The sequence below is a fragment of the Hippichthys cyanospilos genome, chromosome 7 (assembly GCF_059441005.1).
Source record: "Hippichthys cyanospilos isolate Australia breed blue-spotted pipefish chromosome 7, RoL_Hcya_1.0, whole genome shotgun sequence".
NCBI lineage: Eukaryota > Metazoa > Chordata > Actinopteri > Syngnathiformes > Syngnathidae > Hippichthys > Hippichthys cyanospilos.
Window position 1 is genome coordinate 3117460 of NC_142375.1, and position 26586 is coordinate 3144045.

The 26586-nt window shown below is 41.2% G+C and overlaps 1 protein-coding gene across 1 annotated transcript; it reads right to left on the minus strand.

The window, feature by feature from the left end:
- Positions 1 to 4756: 4756 nt before the first annotated feature.
- Positions 4757 to 26210, minus strand: akt3b (AKT serine/threonine kinase 3b). The gene is made up of 14 exons (XM_088419259.1): positions 25857 to 26210; positions 24151 to 24363; positions 22492 to 22617; positions 21502 to 21613; positions 19447 to 19591; positions 16196 to 16327; positions 12702 to 12767; positions 12556 to 12624; positions 11087 to 11209; positions 9041 to 9169; positions 8114 to 8328; positions 7970 to 8057; positions 7504 to 7606; positions 4757 to 7430 (listed from the first exon to the last, which is right to left on the minus strand). The coding sequence occupies exons 2-14, from the start codon at positions 24194 to 24196 to the stop codon at positions 7345 to 7347; spliced, it is 1440 nt and encodes a 479-aa protein (XP_088275385.1). The 5' UTR covers positions 24197 to 24363; positions 25857 to 26210; the 3' UTR covers positions 4757 to 7344.
- Between the last annotated feature and the right edge of the window lie 376 nt (positions 26211 to 26586).

Below are 26586 nucleotides of genomic sequence, written 5' to 3' on the forward strand. Positions count from 1 at the left end.
CGTTTGTGCTTAATGACTTTTCAGCTATACAAATTACAATTTAGCAATGCCGTTTGGTGTGAATGCTGAAGAGTTTTTTTTGTTTGTTTTTTTCCATTACTACTAGATAGTAGTTTTCTTTTGTGGGATTTTCACCGCCTTTATTTGCTTCTCAAATAGTTGGGCGGACGCCCCGGGGAAAAAGATGTGTTTTTGCCATGTGAAGTGTAATTGCCACAAAATAAGGATTGGTATTTTTTTTGTTTACAGGCATTTTAATGCACTTGTTTTTTGTTTTTTTTCCTCAGTTTTAAACGAACCTGTAACCCGTATAAACGCTGTAAAAAGTAGTCAATTTTTGTTGAAAGTTTATTTGTATTGCTATTTTGTTTTAAAGTTAAAAATGATAATAGTTTTCGGTGTACTTATACAATTTTTATAGATTTTTTTTTTTATCTTAAGTGTGGTGAGTGGGGGGGGGGGGGGGGGGGGGGGCGCAAAAGATTTTCTCTTTACTATGAGGGCTTTGCAAAATATAGTTAAAAAGCATTGAAGGTTCCCAAGTTGTGGTGCCAAGGCGTTGGTTCCTCTTGGTTCGGCAGATCTGTTGCTGTGGCTTAATGCAATTGATGTAATCTTTTTTTGTATTCTCGGCCGCAGATATTTGCTCCAGTTTTTAAAGTGCAAAAATGAGAGAAAGCTCAATCTTGTAGTTGGTAAAATCCGCTTACATTTACAACTCCATAAAGCGCGCGTCTGAGATCATGTCTATATTTACGGACTGGAAGTAGCTAATGTAAATACTATTCTAGTTAAAGGGTCAGTGTATAAAATCATACCTTTTTTTTAATTATTACGGACAGCAGATGGTGCTGCATCTGGTACCATTGTCCGTACCTATAACAAACATGGTCACCTCCGGGAAAGTGCCCCCCCCCCCCCCCCATGTATTGTGATTTAATGACAACTATACCTACAATTATATTGAAAGCATACTGTTGGTCGTTAAGAACACATTTATTTGCAAGTGCTTGAAATTTGCAATCATTTATTCAATCATTTTTTTATTGTTGTTGGTTTTTTGTTTTTTTAAGAAAAACAGTCTAAATCTTACACAGTGTCCCTTAAATGCATATCTGAGTTCATGAGATGCAAATCCTTCCAAATCAACAGGTTTCGAGCCAAGTAACTCCTTTAGAACATAGTAAAACACAAGGTCCTAAAGTTGAAAAGATTCAAAGTCAAGCGTACCTTTTTTCCTTCATGAGGTTGTCAATTCAAACACTTTCAGGAGGATCTGGTCTCGTCTCGCGATATTTTTGGTACAGTGGCGTCTTCTAGTGGCCCGACTCACTTCCTTTGCGAGAAAGACAAGTGTACAGATGTTCTGCCTTTGTAATTTTGCTTCTTTTTTGTTTTTTTGAATGCAGCATGTACAACTTGCAGCGTGTTTTTTTCAATGCATTTGTATTTTTTTTGTTTGCAGGTGTTATTTGTAATTCGTTAGTTTGCCTCATTCCTGTTTTTTTTTCTTGTTCTGCCGGTTGTAGCGCGTTTGCCCCAGTCGCCCGTAAAACACTTTGGAGGACCGTAAGTGCCAAAATTCAATAAACAAATGTACCATTCGATAGTTAAATAAAAGTGTCATCAATGTAATTAAATGTTTCATTCATTAATTAAAAGTGTCATTGATTAAATAAAACGTTTAAATATGTAAGAAACATTTTTAATTAATGACACATTTAATAAATGAAAGATGTGTTTAATCACACTTTTAATTAATAAAACATTGATTTAATTAACGACACATTTAATTAAAATATAGGCAGGTATTTAATGAATGACACTTTTAATTAATGCAACATTTATTTACTTAATGACTCTTAAATAATGGCGCACTGTTGCGGGTTTTCATGCATTTAGTTTATCTGTCAACCTCGATCGTCAAAGTTTGATGGGCGGGTTCTAACACCTGATTGGTTACCCTGCTCTTTGTGTGTCATTAAAAGAGTAATTCATTGAATAAATGTTTAATTAGTTAAAAGCGCCCTTAATATAAAAAACTTTAATTCATTCATTAAATGTATAATTAATACATATTTAATTACTTAATTAAATAATTAACGAAACATGTAATTCATAAAACATTCATTTTATTAATGACACTTTAATTAATTAACAAAACTTTTAATTATTTAATGACACTTTTATTTAATTATTGAATGGTACATTTATTCATTGACTGTTGGCACTTTGGGTCCTCCTTCAAAAAAACGGGCCATTTTCTGACTTTCAAATGTAAAGCGGCATCGATATGCCGCGCTCACACATGTTCTTTCTATCAAATCAGTCCCTGTGGGACACCCCCGCAGGGGAATTATTTACTACTGGAGCTGAACACGTTTTGGCCACTTCAGCGCTCTCTGCACTAAAACGTTGTCACGAACGAAACGTTGCCGCTTACTTGGCACCTCAACTGGAACCAAAACAAAACCAACAGAAGTATTTTGTCTTGCACAGGCACCGTCGTCTTAGGTTGTCTTCAAGTCACATTTATCTGCTCTTATCTGCAGGGAGTGAGAGCGCAAAATAAGCAGGGAATGCTTAGAAATGCACCAATGAAAGAAAACAACACTTTGAGGGTGTTTAGAGTAAGAAATCAACATTAGGACATGCCTTCAACGTTTCACTGCCAACCCTGTGAAAATGGATCTTTGACGTTTTATATAGTCGTCAATGGTAGTGAATAGTAGATGTTGATTTCTGCAAAGATGCTTTTTTGTTTGTTTGTTTGTTTTTTGTTTAAGACAGCAACTTACAATGATTGGTGAAATAATTGCCTCGTTCACTGACAGCCCTGTGAAAATTGATGTTTGATGTCTTTTGTCCTCAATGGCAGTGAATGGGTGAATTACGTGCTAAAATAACTTATCTAGTGTTTTCAACTGTTGTGGTGACATCAAGCTAAACTACAAATAGAAGATCCTTGGTTCTTGCGCAGCTTGATTGCTTTGTTTATTGAAGTTCAAGTGTGCTTTTGTGGGGAAAAGGCGTTCCTGCAAAACCCGGGTGTGGGAGGAGTTGGGCAAAGCAATGGAACATCACTTACTGATGGCTTGGAGGAAATTTGGGTCCACCATCTGTCCGGTGTCTCGGGAGGGGGAAGCAGTGCACCTTTAACACTGTGTACAGTGGAGACGGGACGTCGTGAACCGGTTGGCAGGACTCTTTGAAGAGCCCCCTCAAATCCACCGGCGTGTCTTCCTCTGAGGAAGTAGAGTTTGGAGAGTCTGAGGTGGGTTCACTTATCTCTGGGGCCGAAGTCACCGAGATGGTCAGGTCAAAAAGACACCTTGGTGTGGATGGGATCTGCCCGGAGTTCCTAAAGACTCTGGATTTTGTAGGGCTGACCTGGTTGACACGCCTTCACAACATTGCCTGGAAAAAGGGAACAGGGCCCCCAGACTGAATGGCAGACCAGGTTGGCAGATCCCCTTCTTAGAAGGCGGATCGGAGAGGTTGTTCGAATTAGACAGCAATCCCACTCCTCAGCATCTCTGGTAAGGTCTATTCAGGGGTGCTGGGGAGAAGGGTCTGTCGGGAAGTCAAAACTCCGACTCAAAACAGCAGTGTGATTTTCATCCCAGCGGACCAGCTTTACGCCTTCTGCAGGATCCTCCAGGGCGCGTGGGAATTTGCCCAACTGGTCTGCGTGTGCTTCGTGGACTTGGAAAAGGCGTTCGAGCGTGTCCCTCGGAAAGTCCTGTGGGGGGTGCTTCAGGTGCACAGGATACCAAAATCCCAGATCCGGGCTGTTCATCCCCTGTACCGCCGATGACAGAGTTTGGTCCGCGTTGCCAGTAGTAAGTTGAATTCCTTTCCGGAGAGGGTTAGACACAGCCAAGACCGCTGTTTGTTGCGGCACTGTTTGTCATCTTTATGGACAGAATTTCTCGGCGCTGTTGTAGCATTGAGGGGTATGGCATGGGGCGGCTCAGTATTTTGTCTCTGCTATTTGCAGACGCCGTGGTACTGTTGGCTTCCTTGGGCAGTGACCTCCAACTCTCACGGAATGAAAACCGGCACCTCCAAGTCTGAGGACGTGGGTGGAATGCCCTCTCCAGGTTGGGGATCCAGCTCCTGCCCCAAGGGGAGTTCAAGTATCTTGGAGTCATGTTCACGAGTGAGGATAGAATGGAACGGGAGATGGACAGCTGTGATGCGGGCGCTGTACCGCTCTGTCGTGGTGAAGAGAGCTGAGCTGAAAGGCAATGCTCTGTTTAACGGTCGATCTACGTTCCTGCCCTCCACTCACCAATGGTCACGAGCTGTGGGTCGCACCCGGAAGAACCAGATCCGGGATACGAGCGGCCGAAATATGTTTCTGCATCGAGCCGCTGCTCTTCTGCGTCGAGGGGAGCCGGTTGAGGTGCTTGAGGCATCCGATTAGGATGCTTTGCGGGCACGTCCCGCCGGGAGGAGGCCCTGGGGACGACCCAGGCCGCGCCGGATGGACTGTGTCTCACAGACGGTTAGGGAACGTATGGGCATCCTCCCGAAGGAGCTGGACAAAGTGGCCGGTGAGCGGGGAATCTGGGCCTCCCTGCTCAAGCTGCTACCAACCACGGAGACAGTAGAAACTGAAAATGGGTACTTGGAAAACTTACTTTAAATAAATGTGGCCTAACCTAATCAATCATATGAATCATATGAATCATCAAATCATATGAAAATGCTCAAAATTATTCAAACAACAACAAAGAGTAAAAACCAAGTGTGAAATGTATTCGTTTTAATTTAATTGAAAATAAATACTAGCACAGCAAAGCAAGTCCACTACAGGGTTCTTGCTCTAACGTTTTGGTAAGAAAACAAAAACAAATCTTCCTGGAAAAAAAAAAAAAAAAAAGCAAAAAAAAACTAATGGGACAAAAAAAAAAAAGACTTCAGTTAATGAATCCATCATCAATCATCTTCTTCCAGCAATATAACTCGAGGTGCATTTCATATTTTCCCAGCTCAACAAGTTAAAGAAAAACAGGCAAAGGACTCGGAAGTGAGGATGATGAAAAACCCGTGGGGGGGTGCCACTATTTTTCTTTTGTAACATGTCGTAACGGTAAACAAACACAGTTGGCAAGTGGCGGGGGGGGGGGGCACCTCCGAGGCCTTGGACCGCTCGAAAAGAAAGAAAGGGGGGGGGGGGGGGCACCCACAGGCAAAGAGAACGTATTGCATAAATATGTACATGACACCAGGCGGTGCCACTTGACGGGAATGTTTCTGGACCGAGACGGAATTCTGCGTCTGGAAGCCTGGTTTTGCGCTCAAAGTGATTGGTCATCCTCACAAGCATCAATGCGTGCGCGCGTGCGTCGGGAACTCAAGCCAAAAAACTGTTCCTTTTCTTCCTTTCATTTCCACCAGAGGGAGACAAGCCGTGCTTTTTGTTCGCTTTCCCCAAAACTCAAAACAAAGAAAAGCCATGGCGTCCTGGCAAACTAGACGTACGACTCCTGAGTTTGGGCCTGGAGAAAAAGACGCACTGCTTGGGCTGGGGTAGGGGTGTCAATCATGCGTTGAGATGATGCACTATGCCAGTGCTGGCTGCAAACTTGCATTGACGGACAAACGGGGATTTCATTGTGATGGACAAATGAAGCCTCGTGATTCACTTATTATATTTTTTGACTCCCCAAGATGGCTTGCTGCCAGGAGCTAGAAGAAATTCAATCAAATTTCCAGTGCGCTCAAAACAAGAGCAGATGATCTAGACTAGTTAAAAAAAAAGTGTTCATGAAGCTTCATTTTCACGTCACTGTGTGTCTTTATGTGTATTTACTCATTCAATGCCGAAGACATTTTTTTACCTTTTTTTTTTTAACCCTAACCATTTTTTTAGCCACTATGATCACTACTGTATGATGACCACACCCCTTTTGCACCATTTTTTTCTTTACAATGCGAAACATTGAACCATTTGATGGCTTTCTTAAGTACAAAAATAATCAATTATCAAATAGATATTGATGACTTTAACATTTGATCACCTAAACAATTGGATAATTTTAGTGCGAGCCAACACTTTTAGCCAACCAAATTTTTAGCCAAAAGATGTCTGCACTCTTTAAAAAAAAACTTTTCTTCCCTCCCAAATGGGAGGACTCTTTAAACTCTTTTTTTAAGTGTTTTTTTTAAAGAGTCTAGACATCTTTTTCCATTTTTCATGATCAATATTAGTTATTTTAATGTACTATGTTGTCTGTGGCTAAAAGAAAAGTCTTCAAGACTGAAAATATTGTTTTTAGCTGTTAAGATGACCACACCCCTGTTGCGTTTTTTTTCTTCTTTACATTGTGGATCAACTTTAGACAGTTTGACGGCTTTTTAAATTAAAATAAGCAATATCCATTAACTAGGTACTAAAGAAATCAATCATCAATTAAAATAACCTATATTGATTACTTCATTATCTAAAGAAACAGATTATTTTGGTGCTAGCCATTTTCAGTCACTCTTTTAGCCAATCACTTGAAAAAGAGATTAAAAAAAGAGAAGAAAATGACGTCTTTGGCATTTGAATGTGTTAATACATAAACACACACATCAGTGATGGAAAAATTAAGATGAATGAGTTATTTAGTGTGTGTGCATGCAAATGTGTATTTGATGTGCATGAGTTCTCATGTATGCATGTGTGTGTATGTGTACATATGTGTGTATTAGTGTGTATCTATGAGGATGTTTCCATGTATTTGTGCGCATGTTTGTGTGGACCATATGTGTGTGTGTGGAGAGAGCGCAACAAGGACGAGAAATGCCAAAGGCCATCTCTGCCCGTTTGCACCAGGTTTTCGTGGCAACGGGCCAACGCCAAAGAAAAATTGGGGATTTAGAGTCACGTGCATGTTTGTCTGGAGCAAAACAAAGTGGGCGGGTGGGGTGGGTGGAGTGCACACGTAAGGCAACGTTTTTGGTGCTTTGTTCCCGGAAAAGAGTAAAAAAAAACAAAAACAAAAAACAAACGCCTGGTCGTCATCTGCTTCAGACAAGAGGGCAATTAGAAAAAGGAGGGGGAGTGGGGGGTCGATCTTCACCACCATGAGGCCAAGAAGGTAATACTGAGATGGAGAGCAAAAATAAATACGAAGAAAGTTGGCCTCCTGCGGAAAAGTGCGGCCGACTCCCGTTTAGTGTGGGTGCGCGCCCACTGTGCAAAAAAACTGGTTCAAGTCCACGAGAGAGACTTCCCGGCTTCCCACGCCCGCCCGCACACCGGGACAACAGAGAGGAGAGACTGGTACTGGTTTTCCTAAAAATGGCTACGTGGAGGCGAGGCGGGTTCCGGGGCCGGCCCCCCGCCCCTCACTCCCGCCCGCTGGCCGAGTAGGAGAACTGCGGGAAGTGAGGCCGGCGCTCGTTGTCGGCGGCGTCCATGCCGTCCTCGTCGTCTGCGCGCGCGGTAGAAAAAGACGCGGGTCAGCCGGACGCTCCCTCTTTCCAACTCGACAGCGCTGCACTCACATTTCTCCGGCGGCGTGATGGTGATGGTCTGCGCCGTGAACTCTTCGTCAAAGTAGCGCGTGTCCGTCTCGGAGCTCACCTGTGGCTGGAAGGGCGGGACCATCTGAAAGAGTTGCGGGGCAAGGATGTTAAGTACAATTCCACGGAAACAAATGTCAGTTTGTTTCCCATCGAAAAACAAACGTTTTCACACTTGTGGATAAGTGGGCACACATCTGGGTTCTACAGACACATTTTACACTGGTTAAAAGAAAATATTGGGCAAAATTCCCTGACTGATTCTTCAATGGGAGCGGGTAGATAAATGACCGTCCGCGCTGTGTTTATCTTGTGTGTGCGCGACTTGTTTTCTTTATGCATATGGACACGTATTGCAAGCTGCCTCGTTTTCCTCGTTTCCCCGCATACATCCCGGACCGGAACCCGTAAAAACGGCAAGGAAAGACTTTCCGTGCCCTTTTTTCACCTTCTTGTCGTAGACGTCCTGCCAGTCCACGCTGACAAAGAAACTGTGTCGCATGATCTCCTTGGCGTCGTCGGGTCCCCCGCCCAGCCTGGGGGAGGAGAAGGTGTAAAAGACGGCAAGGCGACGGGAAAAGTCGGCTCGCACCGCTTGTTGGGGTCCTTGATGAGCAGGCCGGAGAGCAGCGACTTGGCGTCGGCCGACAGCGTGCGCGGGAACTTGATCTCCTCCATGAGGATGAGCTCAAAGAGCTTCTCGTGGTCCTGGTTGTAGAAGGGCAGGCGCCCGCACATCATCTCGTAGGTCACCACGCCCAAACCCCACCAGTCCACCGCGCGCCCGTAGTCGTTGTCCTCCAGCACCTGCCGGCAAAACAAATCATGACGCTCACTGTACAAGCGGACCTCGCTCGTAAAAACAAAAAAAACAAAAAAAAGACTTTTTGAACACATTTACCGACATCTGAAATTGTAAATTTAGTTAGGTAGGCGCTTTCAGTGCCGTGGATGAGAATTTTCCTTCTATAAAATACTTTGGTTGTGTGCCGGTGAAAAGAATTCTTTTTTGAACGAATGGATCCATGACCCTCGTGGCCAGCGCTCCCCTTAACGTTATGACAATCAAGCACTGTTTTAATGTACATAGTTATATACATACGCAAACTGTTATTTTACCATCAAAAACACCTTCTCACTCTTTTTGTTCATGTTTTATTGACGCAAGGACTGCGAGATTTTTCAGACGCTAGTAAAAACAATATTTGCGTCAAAGTCACTAATTTTCTCCTTTTGTCTAAAATAGTGATTAGTAAAGAATGGAAAATGATTGAAACTTAAATCTATACTCTTTTTTTAGGTCAAGAATGGAGTCCCACCTTTTATACGGTACCACCAATGTCTACATCTTCATACAATAAAATATTATGTTGGCCTTGAAAGATGCGTCAAAATGCGGGAAATCGGCTGGCACTCTAGGAGTTGCCTTTTCAGATAATGCTTGGCACTGAAAGAGTTAACATAAAAGGCTAGCGCAAAAGAAAAAAATAACTTTTTGACAGCATGGGACAAGTCCGACCTCAGGTGCTAGATACTCAGGCGTCCCGCAGAAGGTCTTCATGGTAGCTGTGTCCGTGATGCCTTCTTTGCACAGGCCGAAGTCGGTGATTTTGATGTGTCCGTCTTTGTCCAACATTAGGTTCTCCAGCTGCCCGCAAAAAAACAAAACAAAACAAAACAAAAAAAAATAAATCACATTTCACACACATCACAAATCGCACTTTTCAAAACATACAACTTCATATATTGAGTAGGTTTTATTGACTAGGTAGATACACATTTTTCAAAAACATGTTTTTTTTGTCACAACCTAATATTCTACACTTGCTGTACAATGACAATAAAGGTGTCCTTTTACATTGTACTACCAAAACACTATACTCAAAATAAATAAATAAATGAATAATTCTTTGAAAATATGACTTTTTTGGGTTAGGGTTTATTCCCTTATTATCTCCTGCTTGGTTTCTTTTGTCATCATCCTCTTACTTCTTCCTTTACCGCCACTAGCAATTTTAGAAGCCATGTCTAACAGATAAAGTTTGCAAAGTCTTCACAACATTCCTTCCTTCCGTTTTTCACTCATTTTCTCTCTTTCCTTCCGTCCCGACCAGCTGTGCCATCAAGCTAGATGAAGGCGTTTGACCAATAGCATATCGGCATCTCCGTGACTGACACCGTGACTGAAACGGTGACTGTGACATTGTAAGAGCAATAGCATATCAGAGTTACCGTGTCATGCGTGAGCAGATGATTTCGTTGAAGTAGTAAAACGATGTCAATTGTACGTACACATTGACTGGCAACGCGTGGTGAAATCAGAAATAAAACCTTCACGTATTTACACTCACATTTAAAATTAGTACCATAACCTACTGTGTAGTTAATTTAAATAACATGGATACACAAAGGACAAATGGCATTTTCCTCGGGGGCAACGTGATTTGAGCTGAGTGGAGACGCAGGTGAGCAGAGACCAACCCGCAGAATTTATGTATTTATTTTCTTGAACAAGAACTTTTCTCAAACTAAAACATATCACCGGCGATTTCCTTCTCTTTAATCCGTAATAGAAGAAGCCTCTCCATTTTGTTGTCGAGCGAGGTCCGTCCCCCGGCAAGGAAAGTCTTGCCCTTAGAAGATTGCCGAGCGGTTCCGTCCATACTCACGAGCAAGGTTAACTATGCATGCGCCTCCTTCGTATTTTTTTTATTTATTATCTCCTGCTTGGTTTCTATTGTCATCATGTCTTACTTCTTCCTTTACCGCCACTTGCAATTTTAGAAGCCATGTCTAACAGATAAAGTTTGCAAAGTCTTCACAACATTCCTTCCTTCCGTTTTTCACTCATTTTCTCTCCTTCCTTCCATCCCGACCAGCTGTGCCATCAAGCTAGATAAAGGCGTTCGGCCAATAGCATATCGGCATTTCTGTGATTGACGTGATGCCGTCCAATAGCATTTCAGTGAGTGAGACCGACCGTGACCTTAATCGACCAATAGCATATCGGCATCTCCGTGACTGACTCCGTGACTGACTCCGTGACTGACACCGTGACTGAGACAGTGACTGAGACATTGTAAGAGCAATAGCGTTCAATGTTGCCGTGTCTAGCGTCGTCTATTAATTTTGTTGACGCAGCAGAGCGAAAATATCTGAACTAATAGAATGGCCTGCATGTCAGATTGTTCGTAAGACGAAAGGTTTGCACGTAAGTGGGGGACAAAAAACTCCCTGGTCCACGCTCGTAAGTCGAAATGTTCGTAAAAGAGGGTGTTCGTAAACCGGGGACCGACTGTGTATATATATATATATATATATATATATATATATATACAACGAATCCAACGCTTTGTAACTGAAAATGATATTAAAAGAAATAAAAAGGTTTTGTTCAAAGGGAGAAATTTTGTATAGCGATAAAACAAATTGTTGAGGCTCCTCAACCCCACAAACGGAAGAGAATTGCATTTCAAAGAATACAATCATGAAGCGCAGTGAATGCGTAGCAGCAGTTTTGAAGCTGAAAAGTTGAGCCGCAACAACAAGAGTAGAAGGATGTTACCTTGAGGTCCCGGTAGACGATCTTGGCGGAATGCAGGTAATCTAGGGCAGAGACGATCTCGGCGCCGTAGAAACGCGTGCGGTCCTCGGAGAACACTCGTTCCCGCGACAGGTGAAAAAACAGCTGCAGGTAAAAGACGACCGTCACCTTTGCACCCTTTCCAAATCAATCACCAAATACAACAAAATATTCTTTTATCCCAATCATTTTATTCACTATTTTATTCTTTTTATCCTTGATTTTATTCGATGTTTCAACCTTACTCATTCGTCTTATCAGAAATAGCGTTTTATATCCTTGAGCTATTGTGTCTGTTTTTACGATGTTCTTATTGTTTTGTACAGCACTTTGCTGTGGCTGTTTAAAAGTGCTTAACAAATAAAGTTGGATTGGATTGGAACAGAGGACATCATCTTGGCTCCTTTGGCAACCACCAAGTGGCAGTAGGGAAGTCCTTTTACCATTGGTTGCGCCAATGACAACCATGGTTGAGAAGAGAAGTTGCGTTTTTTTGGTGTATTAAAGCGAAAAAAATGTCGTAAATAGGGGACAAAAAAAACATCGCAGTCCACGTCGTGAAGTGAAAAAAATGTCAGGCAGGGACATCGTATACAAATTTATGTATAATAAATAAACAACGCCTTAAGTATCGACTTAACACTTAAGTATCCGGAAATATATTGGCTGTTGGCCAGGAAATGCAAGATATACCATTTTTTTTTAAGATAGAACTTTTAAAATTCCCTAATGAAAGACGTTTTTGGTCAAGTCAACCTCAGCAATGCTTTGTTTTACCTGTAGTGTATGTGACAGATGAAATTGAGACATATTTAAACAAATGTTAATGAAACCGTCTTCCATAGTTGTAGGGCTGGCAGTTTTAAATGTCATATAAAGCATTATAACGCTATCCAATGGACGTAATTGTTAACTGCACTCTGACTTCTGACTGCTATTTTCAATTGTGGGATATTTAAAAAATGCATAGCCTAGGGTTAAACCCCTTAGCTCATATTTTCTGTACGGCCGCGGACCTGGTGATCACTTTAAGTGTAAGTATTAAAACAGAAATACACACTAATGTGAGTGCAGACAGGAGTAGTCCAGCACCTGACAATGACAGACAAGAAAAAAATGGTCAAATTTAAAAAATGGCGTACCGACAGCGACAGAAATCAGGTGGGGCTCTGACCAATGTGGGACCAGCAAAAAAATTTAAGTTGCCCACCTCTGGCCGTGCTACTGATTTATTTCTGCTGTTCGGTGGAATTTTGTCAAGCTGACGTGGTGAACATTTGAAAAGACAGGGATAGGATCCAACTAAAATAAATAAATAAATAAATAAATAAACTAAAAGAGAAGGAAGAAACTGTTTTGCAGCTGGTACCACATACATTGAGCATTTCCACGTAGTCAAATAGTGGGAGAAAAAAAAAAAATCAAAGAAAGATATAAGAGCATGTTCCGACCTCTCCTCCGTTGACGTACTCCATGACGAAGCAGAGGCGGTCCTTGGTCTGGAAGGAGTACTTGAGAGACTGGAGCACAAGACGGGAAGGCAGGAGAGGCTTTGCTTTTGCTTTCCAAAGGCCATTTAGGACTTGAACTCACTCACCGTCAGGAAGGGATGGCGGGTGTTTTTTAGGACCCGGCTTTCTGTCAGCGTGTGAGCAACTTCATCCTGTGGCAAAATAGGACAGCAGAGTTCCATCAAGCATCGATTCAAATTAACGCTTTCGGAGCCAAATGGGAAAAGGTAACCCCTAGAGCAGATTTTCTCAATTTTATTTTGCTTGGCCCCCCACCCAGGAAAAAGAAAACCTTTTGTGTCCCTACTCAATCGCCCCGACTATAAATAATCTATAAAATTGTGTAAGTATTTTGACATTAAAAAAAGAAACTATTACAGTGTTTATACAGGTTAGTCTAAAGCTGAAAAAAAACGCATCAAAGTGCCTAAAAAGATACCAACCATTACTTTATTGGAATTACACTTCACATCACAAAAACAAAGCCCTTTCCCTGCGCTCATCCGGGGCCCCTCTGGCATCGCCTTGCTCCCGCCCCAATATTTGAGAATAACTGAGATAAAGCGACAGCTAATTTAGAGCCTTTTGATGAGTCTTTCAAGGCCGACAAATAATTGTGTGCTATATCTATGCAAACATGGCTGGTATCACGTGAAAGAAAAAACTACGATTCTACTTTATTCCTTTAGTACCGTATTTTTCGCACTATAAGGCGCACCAGATTATAAGGTGCACCTTCAATGAATGGCCTCCTTTAAAAACGGTTTTCAAATATAGGGGGCAGCGCATTATAAAGCGCATAGAAGAGAAGCTACAAAAGTGGCTGGGCTCGCGTTATGCATCCACTAGATGGCACTGCGCTAAAGGGAATCTCAACAAAACAATCAGACAGGTCAGTCAAACATTTTAACCAGCAATCAAGAATAAAGATGGTTTGTGGAAGAAGAATGGGGAAAAAAATACCTCTTGATTACATTAAAATAATGGAATGTAGTGACTTGCTCAGTCTGGTGCAGCCATATTTTCCATTGTGAACAATGTCACTGCACGCTGTTGCCCATTAAATAAATAAATAATAAACAAATTACAGTTACAAAAGAGTGTTTAGACAAACGCCAAGACAGTTTAAAAGAATAGAATCATGATTCAATTAAATATGAAACTTCAATTTTTTCATCACACTACGACCAAAAACCTTAAGATATATTGTTTTGATGATTTGTAAACAGCTTCTGGACTTATTCGATAAAATCACGATTTCTTTAAAAGAGCTTTTTGTGGCTTGTCTCCAAATAAATTGCTTCAACATTGGAGTATATGTGCCATATTAAAATTTCAAACAGAGGGTTGTAAAAATTTTAATTGCAAAAACTACATTTATAACTAAAATACTTAGGCAAAAAATGTAGAATTTACATGATGATGAAGTTTTTTTTTTTTGTCCCTCAAAAATGAAAACTCACAATTTATGCATGGTATAAGGCGCAGCACATTATAAGGCGCATGCAATAGAAGCTTTAAAAGAATATAATTATGATTCAATTAAATATTACATTTTTAAATTAAATATTAAATTTTTGAGCCAAATTGCAACCAAAAACCTTCAAATATATTGTTTTGTTGATTTAAAAAATGTTGGTCATTTATTTTATAAAATTGCAATTTCTTTTACAAATATTTTGCGCCTTTCCCCATGTAAATTGCTTAAAAACTGGAGCACATAAATCAAATCAAAATTTAAAGGGAGTATGTGTAATATTTCACATGCACCCTTGGGAGCTTTAGGGGCATCAGGTAAATACAGCAACACACACTCCGCCACTGACTGAAGCTATAACAGACATGGCGACATTCGGAGGAGTGACACCTCCCATATTATAACATTTCATGATAACTAGACCGATAATTATGTTTAAAACATACTACTGGACGTTAAGAACACATTTATTTGCAAGTTTTTGAAATTTATAATAATTTAATTGATTCATTTTTAATGAAAAGCAGTCTACATATGACATTAAAACATGGGTGTTATACACACTTTAATTGTAAAAAAAAAATAAAAAATAAAAATATCGAGCTAAAATGCAGAAATAAAAATGGAAGAATTTACATGCCGATCAAGTATTTTTTTCTTCCCCCCAAAATTAAAGGTGGCGGTTTATGCACGGTATAAGGCGCACCAGCTTACTAAGCGCACTGTCAGCTTTTGAGAAAATTGAAGTGTTGTGTTTCCCCAAGTTTAGGATTGTGTGTATATGCCAAAAGACCACAATTAATAAATTAGTTAAATGGAATCCCTTTTCGTGTTCTCTAACCGGCGCACTCTTAATTGAAACAGCTGGAGGCATGGTAACTTTTACATGATCCTCTCAGTTTACATAATATTCCTGCGTGTGAATGAAGATGGACTTGAACGTCGATTCAGTCTGCCCGCTTCTATTATTCAAAACAATGCCGTAAGAACCTCAGCTAACAGGAGCTGCTGTTACCTGCAACAGGCATTTGATGCTAACAGCCAACTCACGTCCCCCTCCTCTAGCTCATTCCATTAGGCTAATTATTAATTAACTCTTTCAGTGCCGTGGATGAGTATTTTCGTCATGTAAAATATTCAGGTTGCGTTCCAGTGACAAGAATTCTTATCAACCTTTTTTTTAAAAAAAAAATTAAGTAAGAATGCGGCTGATGTAAAAATGCAAAACCCGGCTTATGTGGCTGACAGATCAATCTTCCTCAACTGGTGTCGAAAAAAAAAGTTAGCGTTATAGGACGCACACATACATTGGGCCTTAGTTTTTAGGGGAAAAAAGTGCATCTTATATCTAAGGAATTACGGTATTTGACAAGATGAGGATTCTCATCCTTGGCACTGAAAGAGCCAAGAGCAAATAAATTGGAGGCTAAACCGTGTTGCCGAGACTCCTTTGCAAAAAGGTTGCACGCCTTTGTTTTCTTTACCGCTTTGTTCTACTCTGCTGTCTACGGTCGTGCTTTTTTTCCTCTCTTCTGCAAGTGATCCTGTTAGAATAAGTTTATATAGCTTATGCCATATTTGTTTCTTCAACATGTATATTGGTTGGTATGGATATTTTCTGTTGGAATTATCATGTCTCCTGCAGCTGTAATGAATCACACGAATGATGACCTCAAGACCTAATCACAGGGATGATGACCTAATCACAGTATCAAACAGTAATGGGTCTGTCGCTATGTTCCTGGTCCAGTATATGGACTTCGACCTACGTTCCCCACTATCAGAAGCTATCAGATTCTGATTGTTATCTTGCTGACATAATTTCTCAACTAACTTTTCAGGGCAGCAAGTGTTTTTTTTTTTAACTAGGGCCAACTCTTAAGAATGAAAGAGGGGGGGGGGGGGGGGGGGGGGGGGGGGGGGACAGAACCTGTAACCAAAACCCGAAGAGGATCTGAGAAGGTCAGTTTCCTGTCCACTCTCCTCGCCAGAAAAAAAAAAAAAAGTTGTCTTCCTTCCTGTTTGTTGTTTATCAAATGTTCTAGGTCGCCAGAACCTGCCAAATCCAATATGGGCAAGTGCTGCAAGTAGTGGGTGCCATACCTTGGCAATGATGACTTCCTTCTTGAGGATCTTCATGGCGTAGTAAGTTCCGCTGGCCTTCTCCCGCACCAGGATGACTTTGCCAAAGGTGCCTTTACCCAGAAGCTTCAGATAGTCAAAGTCATTCATTGTCTGCACAATAGGTAGGGGCGGAAAAAGAAGACGTTAGCCACTCTAAAAGTCACATGTGGGGGGACACAACAACCCGTTGTATTATTTTGCCATCCAAATGTTTGAGGAATACTGTATCTATAAAAATGGAAAAAATTCTGGTTGACCAGAGGTGTCAAACACACAATGAGGTTTATTCTGGTCCCTGCAAAATTCCGTGAAGCATTGGAAAAAAATTAACAGAACCGAACCCATCAGCCCGCTCTCTATACTGTAATGCCCGTGCGTATGTTGAAGCATTTACTCAATGGTGGATCTGCCTGATCCCTTCTTTTATAGAAAAAAAAAAACTGAAAAAAAAAAAACAGTTAAAAATGTACACATATTTCATCCCAAACTGCTGTCAACCACAACACACTTTGTGCTCTAATAACAACTGACTCAGTATTCATGCTCATCAACAAATGTGACAACATGCAAAAAAATCTTACGCTTACAAACGATACAAAGACCTGCACTGCAAATTAAAAACAAAACAAAACTAACAAACAAAAAATTAGCTAGCGTGTACTAGTCCCAAGCGGCTGTGAGTCGCCAATCATGTTTGTACTCATGTGCTCAATAACAAATCACCGAGTCCTCCTTTGCAGGCTTCCTCGTGCTTAACAACGAACATAACAATACGGAAAAATTCTTATTTTTACAAGCAATACGAAGATGAGCACAGCAACTTACAAGACTGAGTGGTCAGTGACCAGCTTCATTGACATCAAGTGGAACACTCACGTGAGCGTTAACATTTAGCTTTGTTGTGCTACTGCTCATCGCACATAAAATCACCCTGAAGAGATTCCCCATCCATCTGGGCCACATTCACCTTTGGCCCCTTTAGATTTTACTATAGTAGAAACGATCAGTGGAATATTTTGTCTTCAATTTGTATGTATTTGGCGGGTCAGGACTTCTTCTTTATGAGTTTTTTCTTTTTTTGTTTTTGTTTTTTGTTTTGTTTTTTTACGCATGTCATTACGTGGGTCACACCCAGTGTCCAGAATGAGACACTACGTCATTTTGCTCATTTTACCTCTGGAAACTGTTGGGTCACCGGGTCTCGCAATAATAAAAAAACTAAGGGTTCCAACAGAAATGTTTGGAGTCCCAAAAATTGTGCAATAAAAAGAACAAAGTACCGTATTTTCCACACTATAATGTGCACCGGATTATAAGGCGCACCCTCAACTCATGACATATTTTAAAACTTTTTCCACATATAAGGCGCACCATCAATTCATGACATATTTTAAAACATTTACAATCACAATATAATAATACTCAAAGTAATAACAATAATAACTCAAACATTAACTCTAAACTCTCATTAGTATAATAACCCAATGTCAATATGACCAACCTTGTTGGTGCACCATCAGCGTTTTAAAAAAATTAAGGTTTTTAGGTACGCCTTATAGTGTGGAAAATACGGTAAATCTAAGGTTCAAACTGCATGTTGACGATGTGAGCGAAACACAGCAAATGTCACAGTAAATGTACTAAAATGGAGTGAACTTACATATCGCGTCAGTCATTATCTTCTTTATATCGCAACCAACTGATAATAACGGTCAATTTGGTTAAAAAAAAAAAGTCTGCTTTTTAATTGAGTGGTTTTTTTTTTCAACATGTCTGCTTTGTTCTTCTTGAGTTTCATTGTCGCTTCTTTACTTTCCGGTTCATTGTTACCTGATTGTGTATTTTTTGACTTGTCATACATAAAAAAAAAATGCTGAGTTTACTTTTTTTATGGGCCTAAAAACAGCACTTTTTTAGAAGGCATTTTAGAAGGCAAGGGGGGTTAAAAAACACACACACACAGATCCCAGCATCTTTGTAAGGACAAACAAGTCCACTGTGCAAATTTTCTGTGAAATAAATTTGAACAGATTTTGATTGGGACATTTGGATATGTGTCTTTCATAGTCTTAAATCGCTTAATCATGTGTTACATACAAAATATGTATTTTTTTTTTAACAAATGAAAAAGAAAGATCATAGAAAATTTCCATTTGTTTCATGCAACTTAAAACAAATATGCAATATCATCATGATACTTAACTTTCTTTATTCTTTTTTTAATTCACTGTATTTTTTGGTCGACAAGCCATGACTTTTTTCTCATGATTTGAGCCCTGGGGCTTATAGTCCAGTGTGGCTTATCTGCTCTTTAAGGTTTTTTGTTTTTTTTTCACCACCAGGTGACAATCCATCGGTCAAGTAAATGTGTGTATCTGTTCAAAGTGTCAATTTATGGAACGACTGTGAAACAGAAATGAAAATATGTGAATCATGGGCTGTGCTCAAAAAGAGTTTTAAAAATATATTATTAAAAATAGAAAAATTAGGTCTTAATTGAATAAGACCTTGTATAAATGTTTAGATGTAAATTTGATAGACAGTACAGTATACAATTGCATTTATATATTTATGATTGTATATGTAAGTAATGTGCGATGTGTTTATATGTTCACTAAAGTAATCAATAAAACAAAAGGAGACAGAAGAAGACACTTTGGAACTATTGATTTTGTGTTAGAATCGCTCTTTAAATCTGCTGTTTTCGGTTGGTGCTATGTTGAAAATATTCCTAGATATCTGCTCAACATACAGGCATGTTCAGTCTGTCGGAGATGTTGCTATAAGCAGGCATTAAAAAGAAATGAATAGAAAACAAAAACTTCCATAGACCATCTTTCTGTGTAAATATCTGCCATTACGACCTGCGGTTTATAGTCGAGAGCGGATTATCCCTGACATCTGTTATCTGCTCAGTTTTTGCTGACAGGGCTTCTACACCGGTACGGTTTATAGTCCGGAAAATGTGGTACTTTTGACAATATATTTACAGTTGACCCCTTGTATTTGTGAGCTGTATGGGTCCAGGCCAATGTGCAGGGCAAAAATCTAAAAATGTTTTTTTTTTTTTTTTTAGATATACTGTACTGTTAACAGTGATGATTTGACCTGTCCGGCCTGCTTGAGGATAGCTTTTCCTCTATGCCCCTGAGCCATAACGAGTTTGACACCCCTGCCATAGGACATGCCCGCACTGTTACTGAAATGAGGTGATGGGCGACTGGACCGACCTTGCGTTTGTAGTGGCTGATGGAGGTGTCCATCTCCTCTTCGTTGACATTCTCGATCTGCGAGGTGGGGCTGCTGAGGATGCCCTCCTCCTCCTGTTTGGCCAGCGACTCGGCCACCATCTGGATGGCCTCCGCCCACTCGTCCCTGCCGGTCGTTCGGCCGTTAGCGTCCGTGCTCACCATTGTGCGTGCCCCCCGCCCACTACCCGCTTTCCTGCCTTTATTCTCACTCCGGGTGCCCCTGCACCGGAAATCTACAATTGGGCTCGCCGCAAGCGTGGGTGCCTGCCACAAATTTGACATTGTTTAAAAAAAAAAAAAAAAAAGCCAAAACAAGGGGTTGCATTTTCATTTGGATGACATCATAAGCCACGGGTATCCTGCATGTTTTCTAACCCGATCTCTCAAACACACCTGATTCAAATTCATTTTCAAACTCCTAAAGAGCTTGCTAATAAGCTAATCAATATTTTATGTGTTTTCACATTTTTCAAGAGGCCAGACATTCAATCCCAGATACTTAAGTATCAATTTAACCACCCAAGTATTTGAGAATCAATATCTGAACTCTTAAAAAATGTCAAAATACGTGCGTATAATATGAGCCTATTAGCAAGTTCTGCAGGAGCTTGAAAATTGAATGAGTTAATGGGTCATTCCAGAATTGGAGGACATTTGACATCCCGCCTATCAAATTTGAAATAATCTACACACACAACACTAAAACATGCGGTTTCTGAGTAAATGTATTTGTCCTGAGACCAAATCTAAAAATAAATAAATAAATAAAATACAAAACTAAGAAGATCAGAAAACTAAACGAAGAAAATCAGAAAAGTGAAGGTTGACTATTCAAGAATTTTCAAACCAAAATGTCCTCCAGTCCGGGAGGGCCGGTATCCTCCGTGTTTTTGATGTTTCTCTCTCAGACAAAGCCTGATTCCAATGATTAGGATTGTTTTCAAACTCCTGCAGAGCTTGCTAATAAGATAAGATTTGAATCAGGTGAACCAGCAGGATATACCAGTCCTCCAGCACATGAGTTCCACACCAATGTCACAAGCAAACCATCCAAAATAACATTCAGCACTCAATCTCTATTGTTTGTAGGATGAAGGAATTTTTGTGTTAGGGAACACCTCTCCATTAAATGAAGAAATATTCTTTTTGAGACAATTTTGGATTTTAAAATCAAATTTTGAGGTTTTCAAACTAATGTATCAGTATAATGTTTTTGAATTTTCTCTCTCAAACACACCGGATTCTAAACGATCAGGATCATTTTCAAGGTCCTGCTGAGCTTGCTAATGAGCTAACCATTTGAATCAGGTATGTTGGGGAGGGATGGATAGAAAACATGCAGGATACTGGCCCTTGAGGACTGGAATTCTACACATGGGCCATAAGAGATCTTCACATGTCAACAGAAAGAGGAAGACCTCTATATCATAGGTGTTGAACTCCAGTCCGTGAGAGTCGGAATCCTGTGTGTTTTACAGTTTTCTCCCCCCAACACACCTGACTCACATGATTATTTTATTAGCAAGCAGACAATGCTTGATCCTAATCATTTGAATCAGGTGTACTTGAGAAAGAGGTTTGCAAAACATGCAGGATACCGGCCCTCAAGGACTGGAGTTCGACACCTGTGCTCGATATTGTCTATGTTATTCCTCCATATCATAGACGTCAAACTCCTGTATGTTTTCCTGTTTTCTAACACCAACACACCTGATCCAAATGATTAGCTTATAAGCAAGCTGGGCAGGAGTTTGAAAATAACCTAATCATTTGAATCAGGTGTGTTTGAGAAAGAGGGTTCGATGGTATGTATGATGTCTTTTTTTTTTAAACCCAAAAATGCTTTGCACTGGTAAAGGGGTAATTGGCTAAAAACATATTTCACAGGAAGTACATGACTGAAAACAGAGGGTTGAGAACCACTAGTCTAAGGATAACTCAGAAAATAAATCAAAAAGAAAGGAATGCAAAACAAATGAAAACCGTCTTTGAATCCTGGTTGTGCCCTTTCCTTTGTGTTATTCGAAGGCTCACCTTTCGTCCGGTGTGTCCACATGGAAAGTCCTCTCGATAACAGTTGTCCACTGCAGACAACGGATGATGAAGGTGTTGGGTTTGGGACGCTCCGTTTTCATTAGCTGACATTCTGAGAACAAAGCATACACACACATACGCAAGTTCAAGTTTAATAACTGCACCATCAAGGCTCATTTTCGTTAGCCTGTTTAGCACGATGTCAATTTATTGTAGTTTTATTGCTGTTTCAGTGTTTTGTTTTTTTTACTTGTAGCAAGCATGCGTGCATGCGTTGCCTCTTATTTGGAAAAGGAGAATCTTATGTTATCTTTCAATGCCATTTAGGTGTGTGGGAATTGCGAAACTGACATGGACTCTATCGATCAAATGTGTCAAATCTATGGCCCGTGGGCTGGTTCTGGCCCTCACATGGGTTTAATCCGGCCCGCAAGATGATTTTGTAAATAATAAAATGATCAGATTTTTTATTAAATAAACAAACATTTATTGATAATTATTTCTTTTTGAGAACAGACCCACGAATTAACATTATTTTTAGTGGACAATTATTTATGAATAATTAGGTTAACGATTTATTTTTGTGAAGAGATGTCTACTATGATAGCAAAAGAAGACACTTTATATTGAATATTTTTCTGTGGAAAAACATTTATTGATCATTATTTCTTCTTGAGAACAAGTCAGACACTTAATGTTGATTATTTTTTGTGGATAAATATTTATAAATAATTAAGTTAAATGGTTAGGTTTATTTTTTTTTTTGAGGACCAGTACAAATGAAGTTTGAAAGGTTCTAAAGTTAAATAAATCAGACACTGACGTCATTTTTTAAATACTAATACTAATACTAAATTTTTGGTAAACCTCAAATGCTTTGCGCTGGTCAAGGGGAACTTGGCTGAAAAATTATTTCACAGGGGGTACAACACTGAAAAAAGGTTGAGTCAAATACATCCTGCACAGTAAAGGGATGTTTTCACATCTTACTTGCGACAGAGAAGTTGTTGAGGGGGTAAGCCAGGTCCGAATCCTGCGGTTTGTCTTTGTAGCCGATGAAGGAGCCGTCCGTCTTCAGCAGAAAGTAGCGAGGACGCCAGTTCTTGATGTACTCGCCTGCCCACAAGAATTTACGCATCAACCTTTTGTTTTGTATTTTAAACATGAAAAGTCAACTTTTTGGAGCTTTTAAGCATGTTCCAATGTTGATTTGTCACCCTAAATAATGCCAACGTATTATTTTCCTTCATTTATGCATTTCTAAGCATTCCTTGCTTATTGTGCGCTCTCAAGCCGGCCCCGCCCGTGCAGATGAAAACAGCTTGAAGCTCGCTTGTGACGACAGAAGCAAGGCAGGTGCAATTGGCAAGTCCCCACCACCACAGCCTGTGCGAGAGTAAATACACCTCCACCGTTTCTGAGGAGACGTTCAGGTGTTTTACTTCCGGTTTCATTCTGCTGTTGGAGAAGAGAGATTTTGCACCGAGGCGGCCAAGTAAACAGCAACGTTTCATTTATTAGCTGACTGATTTTATAGGAGGAATGAATTTTGCATTTGAATGTCAGTTAAACTCCTGCTTTTGTCCCTTTTATTAACGCTGTTGAAGTAGTCCTAATCAGCTGTGAACCTCGTGAGGATGTGCGGTCACCATGATGGATGGATGCATGTTGTGCGGCCTGAGCTGCAAGATGGCGCAGCAGCTTTACGGTAACAGCAAACGAGCCGTTTTACTTCCCGGTTAGAAAGATCAGTACCATAAAACTCCTATTCAATAAGAAATTAAATTGCTTATGTGCTAAATATCATTTATATGCACATATTACACTGTGGAAAGTATTTTAATATCATGTTACTGCCCCTTTGAGGAATGTGGCAGGCAAGTTCGCGATGACGGTTTTTCGTGACTATAAAACGAGGAAGCAGCCTCCTCCAGCTTTCCAAGCTCGAACATCGTCAAATCAGTTATCATCCACAAGCAAATCTAAGTCTTCATATTTCTTCTGGAAGCTTGCATTTTTTGAAATTTTGAAAGACTGTATCTCCTCCAATTCTGAAGCAATTAATATGGGGACCAGGTGCAAAAACAGCCAGTTTTGTAAAAAGAATGTTATCAAATCAATCCAGAAACTGTTATTAAATCAACAAAACAATATATTTGATGGTTTTTGGTTGCAATTTGATTCAAAAATGAAAGTTGAACGTTTACCGATAGTTGCATCATAATTATATTCTTTTAAACTTTTGATTGGGCTTGGCATTGATCTAAACTGTGTTTTAATGTAATTAAGAGGTAAGTTTCCCCATTATTGTTCCAAAAATTATTTTTATTCTTAATTTCTGATTGTCTATTAATAAAGTTTGCGTGACTAATTGGTTTTGTTGGGTTAATTTTTAGTGCAGCTCCATCTAGTGGATGCATAACGCAAGCCCAGGCACTACTGTAGCTTCTATTCTTTGTGCCTTGTAATGCAGTGCGCCCTATATTTGAAAACACTTTAAAAATATGCAGGCACAGGGAGAACATGCAAACTCCACACGGGAAGGTGGGAATCGGAAGCGAAACGGCCACCTCAGAGTTCTGAGGTGGATGTGCTAACCACTAGCCACTGTGACACACTGACAAAGTGATTGATGGGCGATGAAGTCACCTCTTTTTTGCACCCATCCTTCCTTGACGACGTTCTGGTCGCTCATGGTGGCAGGGTCTCCTCCTCGTCACAGATTCTCCCGGGCTTGCCTTGTCTCCTTCGTGTCACCTTCTCTCTCCTGCCTCCTTGTTTCCTTCCTTCCTTTCTTCTCTCGTGTCCTTCCTCCTCCTCTTCCTCTTCTGCTGTGGTCAGACGCTACCCTGGTGAGTCAGCCTGCCGGGAAAGCAAACAAAGCCCAGGTCAGTGGATTGTTGACTTTTCTAGGGGCAGTTGAGGCACAGCTCAAATTCATTTTGACATAAATACCGAGAGTTGCGCACCATCCGTGTTCTACCAAGTTTATAATTGTGTGTGATATGCCAAAAGAACACAATTAATAAACGAGTCAAATACCTTTCCATGTGCACTCTTAATTGAATCAGCTGGAGACATCATAACTTTTGCATGATCCTCTCAGTTTTGGCAATATTCCTGTTTGTGAACAAGGATAGACTCAAACGGTCCGCTTGCTTCTTTTATTGAAAATAATGCTGTAACAAGCTAAGCTGCATCAAAACTCGGCTTATGTAGCTGAAGGATCAATCTTCTTTGAAGGTTGTCGAATTAAATAAAAAATCAAATCTTTAAGTTAGCGTTTATAGGAAGCACCCATACTTTTGGCCTTCGTTTTTTGGGAAAAAGTGTGTCATATTTGTGGAATTACAGTACATCACAATTTAAAAAAATGCTCATCTCAAACTATGCTCCCCATGGAAGGGGCACAACGGGGGATCTGGGAAAAAAACACCTAAGCATGGCATTGCTTGAAATAAAAGCAATAGATTCTTGAAGACTTGCTTGTGTGGGAGGGATTTTATTTGTGTGGGAGGGATGCGCGTTTTCTATGGAACCTATCATTTGATTATCAAAACTGGTGACTTCTACTCTGATCAGAGCGACGCTTGCTACTTCTATTTTGTATGCTTTATTCTTCTGTGGGCCGACAAGAACGTTAGCTCGAGTGGCCTCGCCGCATCAAGGAAGGTGACAGCAATCCATGCAAACGTGCTATGGCCTCATGAGGCTCCTCCGACTGTGGATGTCAACAAAACCCGACAACAATGGCCGAGAAGCCGGTGTTGCGCTTCCTGAGTCGCGACCCTCCCGAGTAGCAGCAGCAGCGCTCAAACCGGGTCGCTTCCGATCCAACAAACGGAACCGGAGCTTTTGTTTCAAGGGCGTGCATGCGCTCATTTATTTGTTACATAACAACATCCGCTAGGCGGGCTTCCATTTTCTTTCCGAGGAGAGCAAATGTCTGCCGGCCGGCGAAAGGCGACCGCCGCTTGTTCGATGCGTCGCCCGGCGTGTGGCTTGCAGGAGGCGGCGTGGAGCCGGGCGGGCGTCTTTCACTCAGCGGATGCTAGCGGGAGGGGGGAGGGGGGTGCTAAATGTAGCTAAAGTGGCCGTGATGCCGCCTTCATATCAATTCGAATTGAAAATGGCGGTGGGGGGTGTACGGCATGGCGACGCCAAGACACGACCCCCCCCCCCCCCCCGGAAGGGCAGCATCCCTCCAGAGCGCGAACCCCGCTAACCGCAGCTAGCCTAGCGTGCTAACATTGCTGCTCACCCGCCACCACCACCCCCCTTAAAAAAAAATAAAAAATAAATAAAAATTTTGGTCTCGCGGCCCTTCCAGCCTCGGTGCCCGGCGGCCCTCTCACCTGGTGGTCCAAGAACGACCAGGATGCCCCCTCCCAGTCCTCCCCCTCCGCCCGGACGGCCGCTCGAGCATCCGATGGTCCCTCAGTGCCGAGCGCAGGAGGCGGACAGATCCATAGCCCCCGGTCTCGGGGCCCGAAAAGGACAGACGGAGAGAGTGCGGCGGCGACGGAGGAGGACAAACGGACGCACAGACTAACAAACGCCGCTCGTGTCCCTCCACTGCTACGCCAGGAAAAGTCGCTCCCGCTCGACTCGACTCGACTCGGCTCCACTCGGCTCCACTCGGCTCGGTCGGCACGTCACGAGCAGCCAAGCCAGGACTGACCCACCCGGGAGGCTGCTGCTGATGTCGCTGATGCCTTCGTGGACTGCAGGACGTGGGAGAACCCCCCCCCCGGCAAATAATTACGCTTAATCCGAGTCTGTTTGTGCTAATGTTGACAAGGGGAAAAAGTGGACGTTCCGTCAAAATATGACACCCCACTAATTTGAATGATGTACAGCATGTTTTCTGGTGTGAATTTTTGATTCAAAATACTCGTTTCTGGGCCTTTACGAGCACATTTTTTGTTTTGCCCAAAAGCAAAAAGACACATGTTAAGTTAACGCCACACGCAAAGGACCCGGATTTTCAACATCCTCCACGCTCCGCGTTAAGTGAGGGTTTTACGCAGTGTACGTGAAGGCAGCCTCTCTCTAGTCATGGCATCCAAGGCTTTTGTTGCTCCC

Coding starts and splice junctions, on each gene's coding strand:
- akt3b (XM_088419259.1), bottom strand. CDS start 24,196: ATGAGCGACCAGAACGTCGTCAAGGAAGGATGGGTGCAAAAAAGAG. Junction 21,614..22,491: donor CAACAACTTCTCTGTCGCAA/GTAAGATGTGAA, acceptor CTTTGTTCTCAG/AATGTCAGCTAATGAAAACG. Junction 9,170..11,086: donor TCGTCTACCGGGACCTCAAG/GTAACATCCTTC, acceptor TTTTGCGGGCAG/CTGGAGAACCTAATGTTGGA.